This window comes from Hibiscus syriacus, unplaced genomic scaffold (assembly GCF_006381635.1).
Source record: "Hibiscus syriacus cultivar Baekdansim isolate YM2019G1 unplaced genomic scaffold, ASM638163v2 tig00110718_pilon, whole genome shotgun sequence".
NCBI lineage: Eukaryota > Viridiplantae > Streptophyta > Magnoliopsida > Malvales > Malvaceae > Hibiscus > Hibiscus syriacus.
In genome coordinates this window covers 332,355-345,810 of record NW_024062837.1, presented here as the reverse complement: position 1 = coordinate 345,810, position 13,456 = coordinate 332,355, and the positions used below count along the sequence as shown (strand labels likewise).

The 13,456-nt window shown below is 36.1% G+C and overlaps 4 protein-coding genes across 4 annotated transcripts; all 4 read right to left on the bottom strand.

Moving 5' to 3' along the window:
- Nucleotides 1-144: 144 nt before the first annotated feature.
- LOC120138990 lies at nucleotides 145-459 on the bottom strand. Its single transcript, XM_039154355.1, has one exon. It carries the CDS (start codon nucleotides 457-459, stop codon nucleotides 145-147), a length of 315 nt encoding a protein of 104 aa, XP_039010286.1.
- Nucleotides 460-2,376: 1,917 nt separating this feature from the next.
- Nucleotides 2,377-3,372, bottom strand: LOC120138989. The gene is made up of 2 exons (XM_039154354.1): nucleotides 3,100-3,372; nucleotides 2,377-2,949 (listed from the first exon to the last, which is right to left on the bottom strand). The coding sequence occupies exons 1-2, from the start codon at nucleotides 3,370-3,372 to the stop codon at nucleotides 2,377-2,379; spliced, it is 846 nt and encodes a 281-aa protein (XP_039010285.1).
- A 4,501-nt stretch (nucleotides 3,373-7,873) lies between these two features.
- LOC120139011 (upstream activation factor subunit spp27-like) lies at nucleotides 7,874-11,550 on the bottom strand. The gene is made up of 5 exons (XM_039154366.1): nucleotides 11,440-11,550; nucleotides 9,193-9,960; nucleotides 8,895-8,942; nucleotides 8,274-8,462; nucleotides 7,874-8,060 (listed from the first exon to the last, which is right to left on the bottom strand). Exons 2-5 carry the CDS (start codon nucleotides 9,256-9,258, stop codon nucleotides 7,941-7,943), a joined length of 423 nt encoding a protein of 140 aa, XP_039010297.1. The 5' UTR covers nucleotides 9,259-9,960; nucleotides 11,440-11,550; the 3' UTR covers nucleotides 7,874-7,940.
- Nucleotides 11,424-11,792, bottom strand: LOC120138988. The gene has a single exon (XM_039154353.1). The coding sequence runs from the start codon at nucleotides 11,787-11,789 to the stop codon at nucleotides 11,424-11,426; it is 366 nt and encodes a 121-aa protein (XP_039010284.1). The 5' UTR covers nucleotides 11,790-11,792.
- Between the last annotated feature and the right edge of the window lie 1,664 nt (nucleotides 11,793-13,456).

Genomic DNA, 13,456 nt, shown 5'->3' with positions numbered 1-13,456 from the left:
ATTTTACATTCAAATTGGTCGGATGGTTTCGGTGACGTCATCAGCCAGATATTTTAACACCAAATGGATATCATGTCCTAGGTTCAGTTAATATTGTTATACTAATTCTTTTTTTGGTTGCAAAAATAAACTGCAAAGCAGTGATTAGCTAGCAGAACGGAAATCTATATCTTTGTCGAGCAGCTCCTGAACCTCAGTCAGAGGTTGCTCAAGCACCGTTAGCCCTAATTCCATCGAGCGACCAAACTTAGCAAGAGCATCCGCTAAAGCATTCTTCCCACGATTAATGAAAGTGAACTTGACAGACCATTGCAGGCTCAGCAGTTGCGGGATCCTACGGATAATGGTAGAATCACTGGGCAGAGGTGGAGACTTAAGAGTGCGAACAGCTGTACTATTATCAGATTCAACTTCAATGCTCCTTGTTCCGATGTCCCAAGCAAGTTTCAGACCGTCCATGATCGCCCACAGCTTGGCGTTTAGGACGAACACTTTCCGATATTACGAATGAAACCCAGCTTCCACCGTCCTTCATGATCTCTCAAAACTCCCCCGCAAGATGCATCCATGGTGACATGGGTGCACAGATCCGTCCGAATTGATTTTCAGCACACCATTAGGAGGAGGACGCAACGGCTGGCTCTGCCTAAGAGAAGACCTGCAAGAATTACCAGAAGCATTACTATGTAACACATTAGCCCAAGATAATGCCGATCGGATAATTTCCGAGGTTGACCAAACTTGGCCTTGAAAGACAAAACCGTTCCCTTGCTTCCAAAGTCTCCTTATGATCACACCGATTAGTAACAAAATCACGGACCGTAGCAGAACTATCACAAATCGTCGACCGCTGAGGAGAATCAAAGGACAGGAATCAGGGATCCAGCGATCAGACCAGAACCTAGCTTTCTGGCCATCGCCTAATGACCAACAAGCATTCTTCCGTATGAAATTCTAAACGCGACTAAGAGATCTTCACACATAGGAGCACTTGGGTCGGTGAATCTGGATTGGGAAGTTCTCTTCAATTTTGTACTTCGATCTAAGGACATTAACCCAAAGAGCGTCGCGCCTCACAATAAGATTATAACCCAGCTTGGTCAAGAAAGGCTTCATTCTGAGTGTGAAGCTTGTGAATACCACGGCCTCCACAACTGTAGGGTTGGCAGCAATTATCCCAACTGATAAGGGCCATATTGGAGCTGTTACTAGAGCTACCCTAGATAAAAAGACGGGCAATCTGCTCAATTTTGTCGCAGACACCACGCAGAATCTCAACCGTTTGCATGAAGTAGTTGGGGATTGCTAACAAGGTGGCTTTGGCCAGGGTGATACGACCAGCAGTAGAAAGCTTGGTTGTCGTTCATCCGTTCAGCTTATTATTAACATTGTCGATAATGAACTAGAAAATAGTTTTAGACACTCTCTTATGGAACAGGAGCATGCCCAAGTACTTATTGAGGTCAATTGCATGACTGAACCCCATACTTCTACAAAGTGAAATAGTTGTATTATCCGGGACATTAGAGGGGAAGAAAGCTCTCGTCTTGTTGGAATTAACTGTGTGAACCGAGAAAGACAACTGATCCAAAATCGCTTGCAACAAATTGGCCTGACTCGAAGATGCTTTACATAAAAGAACTATGTCATCCACAAAGAAAAGGTGGGACAAGGGGAGGGCCGTGACGTGAGAGGGCCATCGACTCCTAAAGACCCATATCCATGGCATACCGGATGCTCTAACTAAGCCGCTCCATACAGAGGACAAAGAGGTAAGGGGAGAGATGGCATCCCTAACGAATCCCCCGAGAGGGCTTAAACTCTTTAGATAAGGTGTCATTCCAAAGGATTTGAATAGTAGAGGACGAAACGGAATCCATAATAAGTTTCTGAATGAACGTTGGGCACCCCATATCCTCTAGAGAATCAGAAAGGAAATCCCATCGAACGCGGTCATAAGCCTTTTTCAGATCAACCTTAACAGTCATCCACTTAACCTTACCCCTCTTCTTGATACGCATAGAGTGCACAACTTCCTGAGCAATAAGGATGTTGTCAGTGATGTTACGACCAGCAATAAAACTAGCTTGGTTTTGAGCGATTAACTTGGGGAAGATCACTTTAAATCTGTTAGCAATAACCTTTATAACTTGTTTATACAGGACCGTGCATAAACTGATAGGACCAAAGTCGGCAAAGGTCTCCGGACTACCTATCTTCGGGATGAGAACCAAGAGAGTTTTATTAATCACAGGATCCGGATGATTGCCATTGAAAATGCCCCTAACCCACTCGCAAACTGAAGCCCCAACCATATCCCATTGATTTTGGTAAAAAAGAGCATGAAGCCCATCAGCCCCAGGGATTTAAGGGGACTCATGTCAGAAAGGGTAGACTTAATCTCCTCATTAGTAACCGGGGCATTAAACATGTAGGAGTCTTCAGTAGAAAGACGGGGAAAAGCACCTTTGATAGGAAAACGACCACTACTACAGCCCTCCTTACGGAAAAGATTCTCAAAGAAAGAAGAAGCTTCTCATCATAGCACCATTCGCCACTGCTGATTTTAAGAGCTTGAATTCTGTTACGTTTACGCCTAGTGAGAGCTCGACTATGGAAGTACTTCTTATCACAGTCCCCCTCGAGAAGCCACATACTCCCAGATTTTTGTTTCCAAAGCATTTCCTCGTGGTCGAGGGTCTCCTCCAACTCAGCCCGAAGCTCAAGTTCCTTAGCCATAAGGTGATTAGTGCCCAAAGCATCCATGTTGGCTTGGACCTTAGCAATCTCGCCTTTAAGCTTCCTTTTTCTTCTGGATAATATGCCCATATAGACCTCTTTATTCCAATTCTTAAGTGCTTCAGTGCAAATAGGACTGCTAATGTTCCACCTCGAACTTCCAAGAGTCCCAAATGAAAGAGTTAAAATTCGGATGCTTCGTCCAGACAGCTATAAACCGAAAAGGTCTTGGACCCCTGCTTTTGGAATGAGCCTCATCAATGCGGAGAAAAATTGGCTTGTGATCCGACTTAAGTCTAGGAATATGGTTGACAGTCGAATTGGAAGCCATTCCGATCCAGACATCATTAGCAATCATACAATCGAGCCTTTCAAAAACAACCCCGCGAGTCCAAGTAAATTGAGGCCCTTTGAAGCCGAGATCCATAAGATTATACTGATTGAGGAAATTAAGAAAGCGACTACACCCCACCCCCTGCGAGCTCCACTAGATTTCTCATTCCCAAAGAGAATGGCATTAAAGTTCCCTGCTAAAATCCAGGGGGTCGAGTCCGAAGAAGGGACATTATTAAGATCGTTCCAGAGGGTCATCCGCTTTGATCTCTCCGGGCTACCATAAACCGTGGTGACCATTAAAGGGTAAGAACCAAAGACTCTGGAAACTCTCGAGTGAATGAATTGAGGATGGACCGCAATAATATCATCGGACAGAGGGTCGTTCCAGAGGAGCCAGATACCTCCTGAAAAACCAACCTCCTCGACACAAAAGAATTAGCGAAGCCGAGCTTGGAAATGACTTGGTCCGCTTTTATACCGCTAATACGAGGTTCAAGGAGCACGACCATATTAGGACGATAATCCTGCATGTATTCCTTACAAACCTTCGGGAATTTAATCCCACCACAGCTTTGACAATTCCAAGAAAATAAGGAGAAATCCATAACAAAAATAAGAGAGAAAGGGTTACCACTATTGGTTGTTACCAATATCTATGTCGATAGACTTGGGAATAATAGAATTGGCGTGTTCCTGAAGACTATGGGCCCAACTCTTGCATCTTCTCTTTCAATGGCAAGCGGTCCGTATTCCTCTTTTTGACCTTCAGTCCTTTATTCCGAATGGCATAGGGAGTATTCCTCTCTTTAACATTGGAACTGAGACTGATAGTACTTCTTGGACCCGGTTTTGACACATTAGTTTCGGGTTGGTTTTGTCCTTCAAGAAATGTGACAGCTGCATGTTTCTTCGGGTCCAAGGAAACCGTAACCTTCTGAGCAGATGAACCTGAGGAACAATAAAAAAAGGGATTATTATTAGTCAAAAATTGAGAACCATTAAGCTGTACTGTTTCTTGAACCATAGCCATAGAACAATGGATTGGAGGGCAACTAGACTCCACGTAGGAAATGATTTCTTTATTCCCAGTCGAATTTTCACGTTGCATGGAAATAGTGGTAGGTCCCTCATGTTGCAATCGAGACACGTTGCCAATAGGCAAACAAGGCAAGTTCACAGTGGGAGTAATACGTGTGGGAGTGCTGGCTTGGGGCTCGACAACGGCCATATTATGAGGAATAGCCTTAATTTTGGGGCTGGATTGAGGAATCAAATTTCCACGATTATCTCCTGCACTGTCGCCAGAGGATGATGCCGACTTGCCATTTTGGTTTTGAATCACATTTAAGGCATCAAATCTCGTGCCAACAATTTTGGGATTCTTGGCAGTTTCCTTTTTTTTGTTATCCTTCTATTGGGGTCGCCGGCGTCTCCTTTCCACCACCATCCAGGGCTCATACGGGGCGTCTTCCGATGTAGGATTAGGATCAACAACCGGAACAGCCTGGGCGTTTGCATTCTGAGCCGCGAGAACAGTAGCCTGGGACGAGTTATTATCCGTCGGCTGCTGCGATTTGCTTGATTGAGGGTAGTTGTTGTTTATTGTGGTTACAAGCTTCCTGGTTATGGTCGTACCTGCCGCAGGAAAAACAAATAGATGGCTTATTTTCATACTTAACAATTTGAACTCGATTACCTACCACCCGAGATATGAGCGGAGCCTTAAGGTCGACGTAGACAGCCACTAGAGCATATCATCTTCTATTGCTCGTTCCTTTATTAAAGTCGGGTTTCGCGACTTTGCCAACCAGTTTACCAATGTTATAAAGGATCTTCTCTTGGTACATATATTCCGGTAGCCCAGGATCTTCTCTTGGTACATATATTCCGGTAGCCCAGGATCTTCTCTTGGTATATTTATTCCGGAAGCCCAGAAAAGAAATAAAATTTATAAGTGTAGACTCGTAGCTAATAGTTACATGTAAAAGAAAATTATTTATTATTAGGAAACGTTTTCGTTTATAGCAATGCTCAGTCTATATGTAATCTCTCATCCATTGTGATTGCTCTTGACTATGTCTTCTTGAAGAAAACTTTTACACGTGCAACTCAATAGATACATTAGATTTTATGGTTTGGTATACTTGGATAAGTCACAGAGCATGAAAATGGTATGTTAAAAATAGGTAAATTGCCATTAATGTTCAAGTATTAGTTCCCACCACAAGATCAAATGTTAATTTGAACGTGTGAAATATGATTATGATACGTTTTGGCATGTTTGTGATTATTCAGGTACATTTATATTCGTTAATCAAACATAAGATCGATTAGGTATATAAATATCAACTCAAAATTGTACGTTCAAATTATTTTATTTAATTTTCTAGAAAAATTGATCTATCTCTCTTATTTTATTGTCGGAAACAAATTTTGAGAGTTTATTGAAATGATATGGATCAATCCCTCGTATTTAAAAACATGAGAAAATGTTTTAAATTTCTCCTGCTGCTGTAATTGAGACGAGACAAATCGCCAGCTATTCGAAATCGATTCGGTTAAGGCTCGACAAATACTTGGATCGAATGGACTCGGCTCGAGTTCTTAACGAGCCTAAACGAGTTACTTGATAATTGACTCGAAAAGATCGTGAACAGCTCGAAAATATAATATATTAAGATTTTATTTTTTTTAAAAAATAAATTATTAATAAAATTAATATTTATGTGTTGATTTAAAAAATATAATAAATTTTTCATGTATTTAAAGTTCATGTTCAAGTTTGAGGCTTTAATTAAGTTAAATATAAGAGAAAAAAAAATCATTTTGAGCATTTTCGAACTCCTCACGAGCTTCAGTTCAGGATTTCGAATTTGAGTTTAGCTTGAAAATTTTAAACTCATGAGTTTTAGTCAAGCTTTTTTTCAGGATTTTCAAGTTGAATCGAGCTAAACAATACTCAAACTTAACTCGGCTCATTTACACCCCTATTAACTCCTCCAAAGTCGATTTTAAACCTTTAATACTTAAATAAGTGATATTTTACAAAACAATCTCCGAATTTTAAGATGGATTTTAACTCAAAAGAATATGATATTCCAACAGTAGACCTATCACAACCTTTATTTTATAAATAAACTGGAAATTTAATATTTTTTAAATCTATAATAAAACATAAATTGTGTATTACAAATTAGTTCCTAAAGATGATTTTATAATCCAACGTGTTTTCAAAATCCAATCAAGCTAGAAATTTACCTGGTGCTTCTATAGACGTAATTTAATTACTATTTGGTTATGTTTATTTGAGTTTTTAGAGTGATTTTGATGTTTAAGGTGAAATGACTAGCCATTTTTCTTAGTTTTCAAGGTTCTCCTTGAACTTTGAAATAAACTTATAGAACCTCAATTGTAGCCTTTTAGGGTTGTGAATAGGTTGTTTATTTTTTAAATATATTTGATTTTGAGATTCTTACTTTTATGCTTCTTAATAGTAACAACGGATAGATATATTCAATTTCGGAAGCTTTATTTTTATGCTTCTTAATGGCAACATCTGATAAATATACTCAATTTCGAGACCCCTATTTTTATGCTTATTAATGACAACAACTAATATATATATACTCGATTTCGAGGGCCCCTATTTTTTAGGAACCCTATGCGGTTGCCCACCTTACACACCCTCAACCACGCCCTTGAGCCTACTTGATCTGCAAGTTGTATGTTCGTCAACTAAACATGGTCCTTGTACCTTAAATTAATAAAATACAGAGCCTCAAATAAAAGCTCTGTTTTGAAAACTGGATCGGTCGGTTCAATCGGGAACCGTTGCTTAGTTCGGTTCAATCTAAACCGGTTGAACCGCTATTAGTGAACCGGCCAGAACCGCTGAACCATTCGAACCGGACCGGCTGAAAACAGAAAAAAACCGAAAAAAACCGGGATTTTTGTTTTTTTTTAAAAAAAAATTAAACCAAACAACGTCGTTTGATAAACGAGCCAAGTCGAACTCGAATATTGCTGAACTCGACTCGAACTTGAAAACTTTAAAAGTAAACTCAACTCAACTCAAACTCACAAGCTAAAAATTATCAAGTTCAACTCAAACTCGAAATATAATATTGAAACTTGAACTCAAAAAGGCTTGAACTCAAAAAAAATTTAGAAGCTTGATTGAAGCCTAAAATTCAAGCTTGATTGAAGTGAAAGAATAGTTCACTCAATGCTCACCAAAAGGCTCCATGATTTTGAATATCAAATTACCTCTATTATTTATAGAAGTTAGTTGTGATGCGCTTCTATGTTTCTTAGCAATGTGAGATTGTTTTGTTCTCATATTTTTACTCTTTAGACTTTTGGGATACTCTTCTATGTTTTTTAGCCATGTGGGATTGTTTTAAAAAAAATTAAACCAAACAATATCATTTTGTTATGATTTTTTAACCCTAAATTTATTTTTTAATTATAATAATATAATTATATTTATTATTTAATATGTTTTACCTTAAATATTATGTTGTAGTTAATTTGAATCATTTTGTTTCACTTGATTTTATGGTTTTTAACTTATATATGTTATGATTTGCTTTGAATATGACTTGTGATATAAAAAATTATTTTTTATTAAATATTTTTGATATTTTTATTTAATTTTTTAAATAATTATGACGTCGTCCGATTCTTCCGACCAGTCGGACCGGTTCAACCGGTTGAACCAGTGAACCAGTAACATAACCGGTTCGCTAACCGGTCCGGTTCTGAAAACCATGATTAAAAGCATTGACATATTCTCCCTCTCCTAAGCAAAACAATGAATGGATTCCTTGTTTCTTAACGAGAACGATACCCGCAATCCAAGTAGGTCAACTCTTGAGAAAATGAGCAGCCAAGAGTTTTGTAACAGTGAACCCATGGAAGGTTTCGACATCGAAGAGCTCTTTCAGCTTCTCGTCACATATTACTTTCCTCTTGTCAGATGGATCCTTCAAAATGAAATCCAGTGAAATATTATATAACCATATCCAGCTAAAAAATTTGCAGATTCGACAGATCGATAAAAATATATAATAAAGTTGAATAAAGAATGGTATACAACTATAATGCAGTTATGAATGATCACTAAACTAATGAGTAGGCTATTCACGACTTTGGTAAATAAATATTGCTATCATTCGGCAAGGTGGATCATCAGATACCTGGAAATTATTTTCTTTTATGTAATCCAACATTCTCTTTATTACAGAAGCCCGCGTAAGCTCATTTTCTCCGGTTCCAAGAAATTTTACTAGAGCGTCCGAAAGTTGAAGAGGAGCAAGAAATCCCTTCTGTCGCTTTTTCCTTTGCTTTTCTTCATCTGGATCTGAACGGATACAACCGCGCAAATGCTGAGACATGTGCATGCAGAAGAAAGGAGGTAACTGGTATCATCGCAATGCAGGGTTAAGGATTGAACAAAATAAGGGATGACAACCAGCGCAAACTTGATTCAAAATATGTTTGGAACAAAACATAGGAAGAAGTATAAACAAAAAAATCATATAGAGGATTATTGAATCTGTATTTAAATAGATGAGGCGGAGCCAGAATTGGGGGCCGCAAAACATACATATAGCAAAAGAACTTTAATAGTGTGTTCTTTCAAGAAACAAAAGTAAAAAGACCTTTTTAGAATCCTGTGTGGGAAGCAAAATCTGAATTGAAGGTGCTGCTAATGGACAATGGTAGAAAAGATGTGAGCACTAGACGTTCTAAGTCCTCTATCGAAGCAAAACAAGTTCTGCACAGAAGACATTAATTTAGTAATATACTATCCATACCTTCGTCTCTCTCGTGATTTCTTGGTTTTTCCTTCTCCATTGATTTGACTGGAACAATTATAACATGGAAGCCAATATAGTTAAATTTACACATCATATTTAATAATAGATAAGTTCACCTTACAAGGCCTTTGCAGCATAGTGCTAAAGATACAAAAGTATTCTTCCTTAATTTAATGCTACAGCCAAAAGGCAAGCTGTGAGCCTAATTTAGTCATTCACTAACTCCTCATATCAAAACTATCAATGCAAAACAAGTTCATGGGAAGACCTTAATTTACTAATGTACTATCCATACCTTCTTCTCTTTCATGCTTCCATGGTTTTTCCTTCTCCAATGACTTGACTGAAACAAAGGCAGCATATCATATTAGATAATACATTGGTTGGACTTAGAAGACATTTGGAGCATATTGCTGAAGGGAAAACAGTATCCTTCCTTGATTTAATAATGCCCTGATTCCTGAGAAAAAAGCGACATTAAGAATTTACGATAAAGAAGTGCTTTTCTGATTTCCAACACATTTACCGGTTACTAGCTGTAGAATCGGCAGTTTTCACTTGCACGTTTCAGAAAAGTAGAGAAATTTGAGCCAAAAACCAAACATATGGAATAACATTATCTAAAATATTTTAACAAAAGCAAAATGGTTGAAGGGGCAGATTTATTACCATCATCTAGATCCAAGGGCAAGATGTGTTTTGACAAGGCTTTGTTCATTTGAAACATGTCAATGGAATCAACACCAAAAATTGCATGCAATTGCTCATCACAAATTATATTTTTCTATTTAATTGGGTCTTGCAAATTTTTCTCTCTAATATAAGCCCATATTTGCTTGACTACCTAGCACCATTGTAAAACAGAAATTTTAGAACTAAATAGCTTCCTGAATTATGAAACTAACAAATAAGAAACTGAAAATTTATCGAGATGTTTCAAAGTTACCTCAGTCCTCGCCAATTCAGGGACTCCTAAAAAAGTTCCTGAAGTTGTGGGGAAAGTCTGCTTGCTTTGTTAAAACCACCTCCTCTTCTCTTACCTTCACTATCGACTCTTTTTGACCTATATTATAAATGAGACATCCAGGATTCACAAACTAGCAACTATAAGTTGATAATGTAAAACGAAACTTTTAATATAGGTATATTCTAGAAAATTAGTGGATTTGAGAGGGAGACTCTAAGTTGCTGATATAGTATCAACAATTGACACATAACTCACTTTAAAATAGGCTCACCGATCCACATGAAATAGCAGTTTTTAAACTTTACCAAATTACTCACCGGGTCCTGCCACTCTGGTTGTACAGTACCAATTGTTGTTAACAAATATTACAAAACAGATTATTGGTTCATGAGTGAAGAAAGAAGTCTGTAGAACATCCAAGGCTTGATGCAACTTAGATAAGAAGTCATTGTAAAGTAACCTGGAAGGCATCTTCATACAAAAGCTAATCTATCTTGTTAGAAATGAGAATATGAAGTCTATTTATTGCAAGTTCAAGATCAACCCATTTCCTTCTCCCAGCCCCCGAAATATCAAAGAATGGGAAGAACATTTTGATTGTCGAGAATCTTCAAGAGTCTAATTATACAGATTAGGTCAATGAGAAAATAAAAATACTGCAACATATGGGTTGAAAATTTATAAAATAACCAGAGCTTAAAGGCACGCACAACTAAGGGGGAGAATAGGACCCATGTTTCGTGTTCCAGAGGCCAAATTTAAATCACAAAGAGAGAACATATGGTAGTTTGCACTTGTTTTAAAGCATTGCAGCAAGCAGATCACAATCTTTACATTTTATGTACTGGCAGCATCACCTATTGAAAAGGATCATTTACAGACAGAGAGCAAAAATCTCAACACTACTTATTAGACAAATGGGAGAAGAGGAGAAACAAACGTTTCCATAAAATCCAATTATTCAGAAGACAAATAAGAACAAACGAATTTGGAAATCAAATTGCCTACTAAGATCATATAAATTAAAAGCATTTTCACTATTAAGCAGTTGACTAAAGTTTTTCAAAGCTCCAAAAGAAAGTTAAAGTTTTTCCGAATCAACATAGGTGAAAATTATAAGAAATATTTTCTATAATAATGTAAAAATACAATCCCAGATTAATGAATTCTTCACGTTTTTTGAGACAAAAGAAAAAGGGAAATCACATTATTGTTGTTGTTGTCGTTGTTATTATTATTCATTTTCGTTTTGATGATAAATCAATCTTGAAGGGATGACTTCCACGGCAGTGCGAGTCGGATTTAAATTAAACACCTGTTTAGATTAATACAAATAGGTTCTGTCAAATATCTTCATCCAAAACATTTTTTTACTTAAACTTGCATTTTTAAAAGGTTAAAAAAAATGCACAACTCTAAAGCTAAAGCATAGTCATAAGCGTAAGCAACGTAATCTCACATTTAGCTTCTAACAAAGCATCATCTAAACCTTTTCAAAAAGAAATAAACTAAGAAAAATAGTACCAGGGCCTAAAATTGTGTATAAACTAATTAATTAGTTAGTTAAGAACTGACCGTTTTATTGAAGAGGCCCTTTTATTCCTCGCTCTTTCAGTTTCCTCCTCTGCGTCGTCCGAATCAGAGCCGTCGGTTTCCTCTGATTTAATTTTGTCCGTCTGATAATCTTGTTCTTGTTGTTCTTTGGCATTTTCGAACTGGTTTTGAAGAGATAAATCGACTTGCTCTCTAATAAACTTCTTTCTGTCCGTCAAATCGATACCGAAATCCTGCTCCAATCTCCGCCGTACAATTGCGGTGGTGGTGGTGTTCAGGTCGGATTCGTCTAAGAACTCCCAGAGGCGGGCGATTAGCTCCGAGTCCAACACCATTTCTGTTACAGAATGGGACCCGTTATTACTTGGCATCAGTTTTGATGTACTCAGTGAGTCAGGTGGTGGCGTAGAATATTGGCCGCCGAAACTATAATCAATTTTTTTTTGTTACACTTAGGGGGTGTTTGGTTCAAGGAATGTGGCACATTCCCATGTTTGGTTGGTCGGAAATCTCATTCCCGGTAATATTTTATTACCAATAGTAGATTTTTTGGGGCATATTACCGGGAATGTCATTACCTCCCTTCCTTTAGGTATTGTAACATTACCGGCGTTTTGGACTAAAATGCCCTTAAATTTTTATTTTTTTTCAAAAATATCCTTCTTCTGTCATTAAATAATAAAAATTCTACGAATGTTAAATTACAAATTTATCCTTAAATTATTTTACATTTACAAAAAAAGTCTATAATTAAAATTTTATATGAAGTTTAGGGGTTAAATTTTTTTTACCCTTTCATTAAACATTTTTTATATTTTTAATTTTGTAAAAAAATTATATAAATATTATGAATTTAATTTTTTAAAGAAAATATATAAATATTTTACAATTTGTAATATTATACAAATATATAATAAGGACAATTTGGTCAAATATACATTCCAATAATCTTTTATTCCTTTGACCAAACACAGTAATCTTACATTCCTGCTAAATCAACCAAACACAAAATACAACATTCCCAGTAATCCTATTCCCTGGTAATCTTTTATTCCCACTGGTAATCTTACATTCCGTGAACCAAACGCACCCTTAGGTGTATATCGTTAGAAAAAAATCATTAAATAATAGTCATGTTTAGATTTTTTTTTAAAACAGTTGGCTCACCCGTTTCTCTTTTGGATTTTGCAGCTAACTTTGCGAAATACCGAGATTCGATAAAAAAAGAAAAATTAAAAGAATAAAAAACAGATAATTATTTTCTAAAAAAATATCGGTATATTTACTAAAATAATAGATAATTTTGAAGAAAATATATTTTATTTTATTTTTTTGGTTAAGAAAATGAGAGGAAAAAATTGATAATGTTGGCCAAAATTTTGGGTGAAACAAGAGACTTAGAGAATAAAGTGTTTGAAAATTATTTAGGGATTAAGTCATTTGTTACTGTAAATTCTTGACGAGAGAATGAAAGTTCTATAAAATATAATAAATGTCAGGTTCTATAATATTTTATGGACTTTGTCATTATCTCATAGTCCTGTAATAAATGATTTAAATCTAAAAATAAATTTTCAAAACCTATATTTTTCAAAAAAAAAATTGCCCATAATATTTACAAATTTTATTTTTAAAAAATTTAAGGTTCAAGAATTAATATTTTTATTATAAATATTTAATTATATGAATATCTAATATGTTTAAACTATGATGTACTTTATTATTAGAACTTTAAAATATATTAGGAATATAGTTATATAAAATATATACTTCTTATGCTTATAAATATATAATAAAGAAACAAAATGAGGATTTTGAATATGAATTTATGGCTTAAATATATAAAAGGTGTCTAACGTATACATTTGGTTCCAGTTTAGTGTCTAATATTTATTTTGTTCAAGTTTGGTGCTTAACCTTTTGTTCCGTAACTCAAATTGGGTCATGCCATGACGAACCGTTAAGTGACACATATCACAGTCTGATAATTTAAAAAATTTATTTAAAATTAAAAAATTAAAATTATATATATATATAT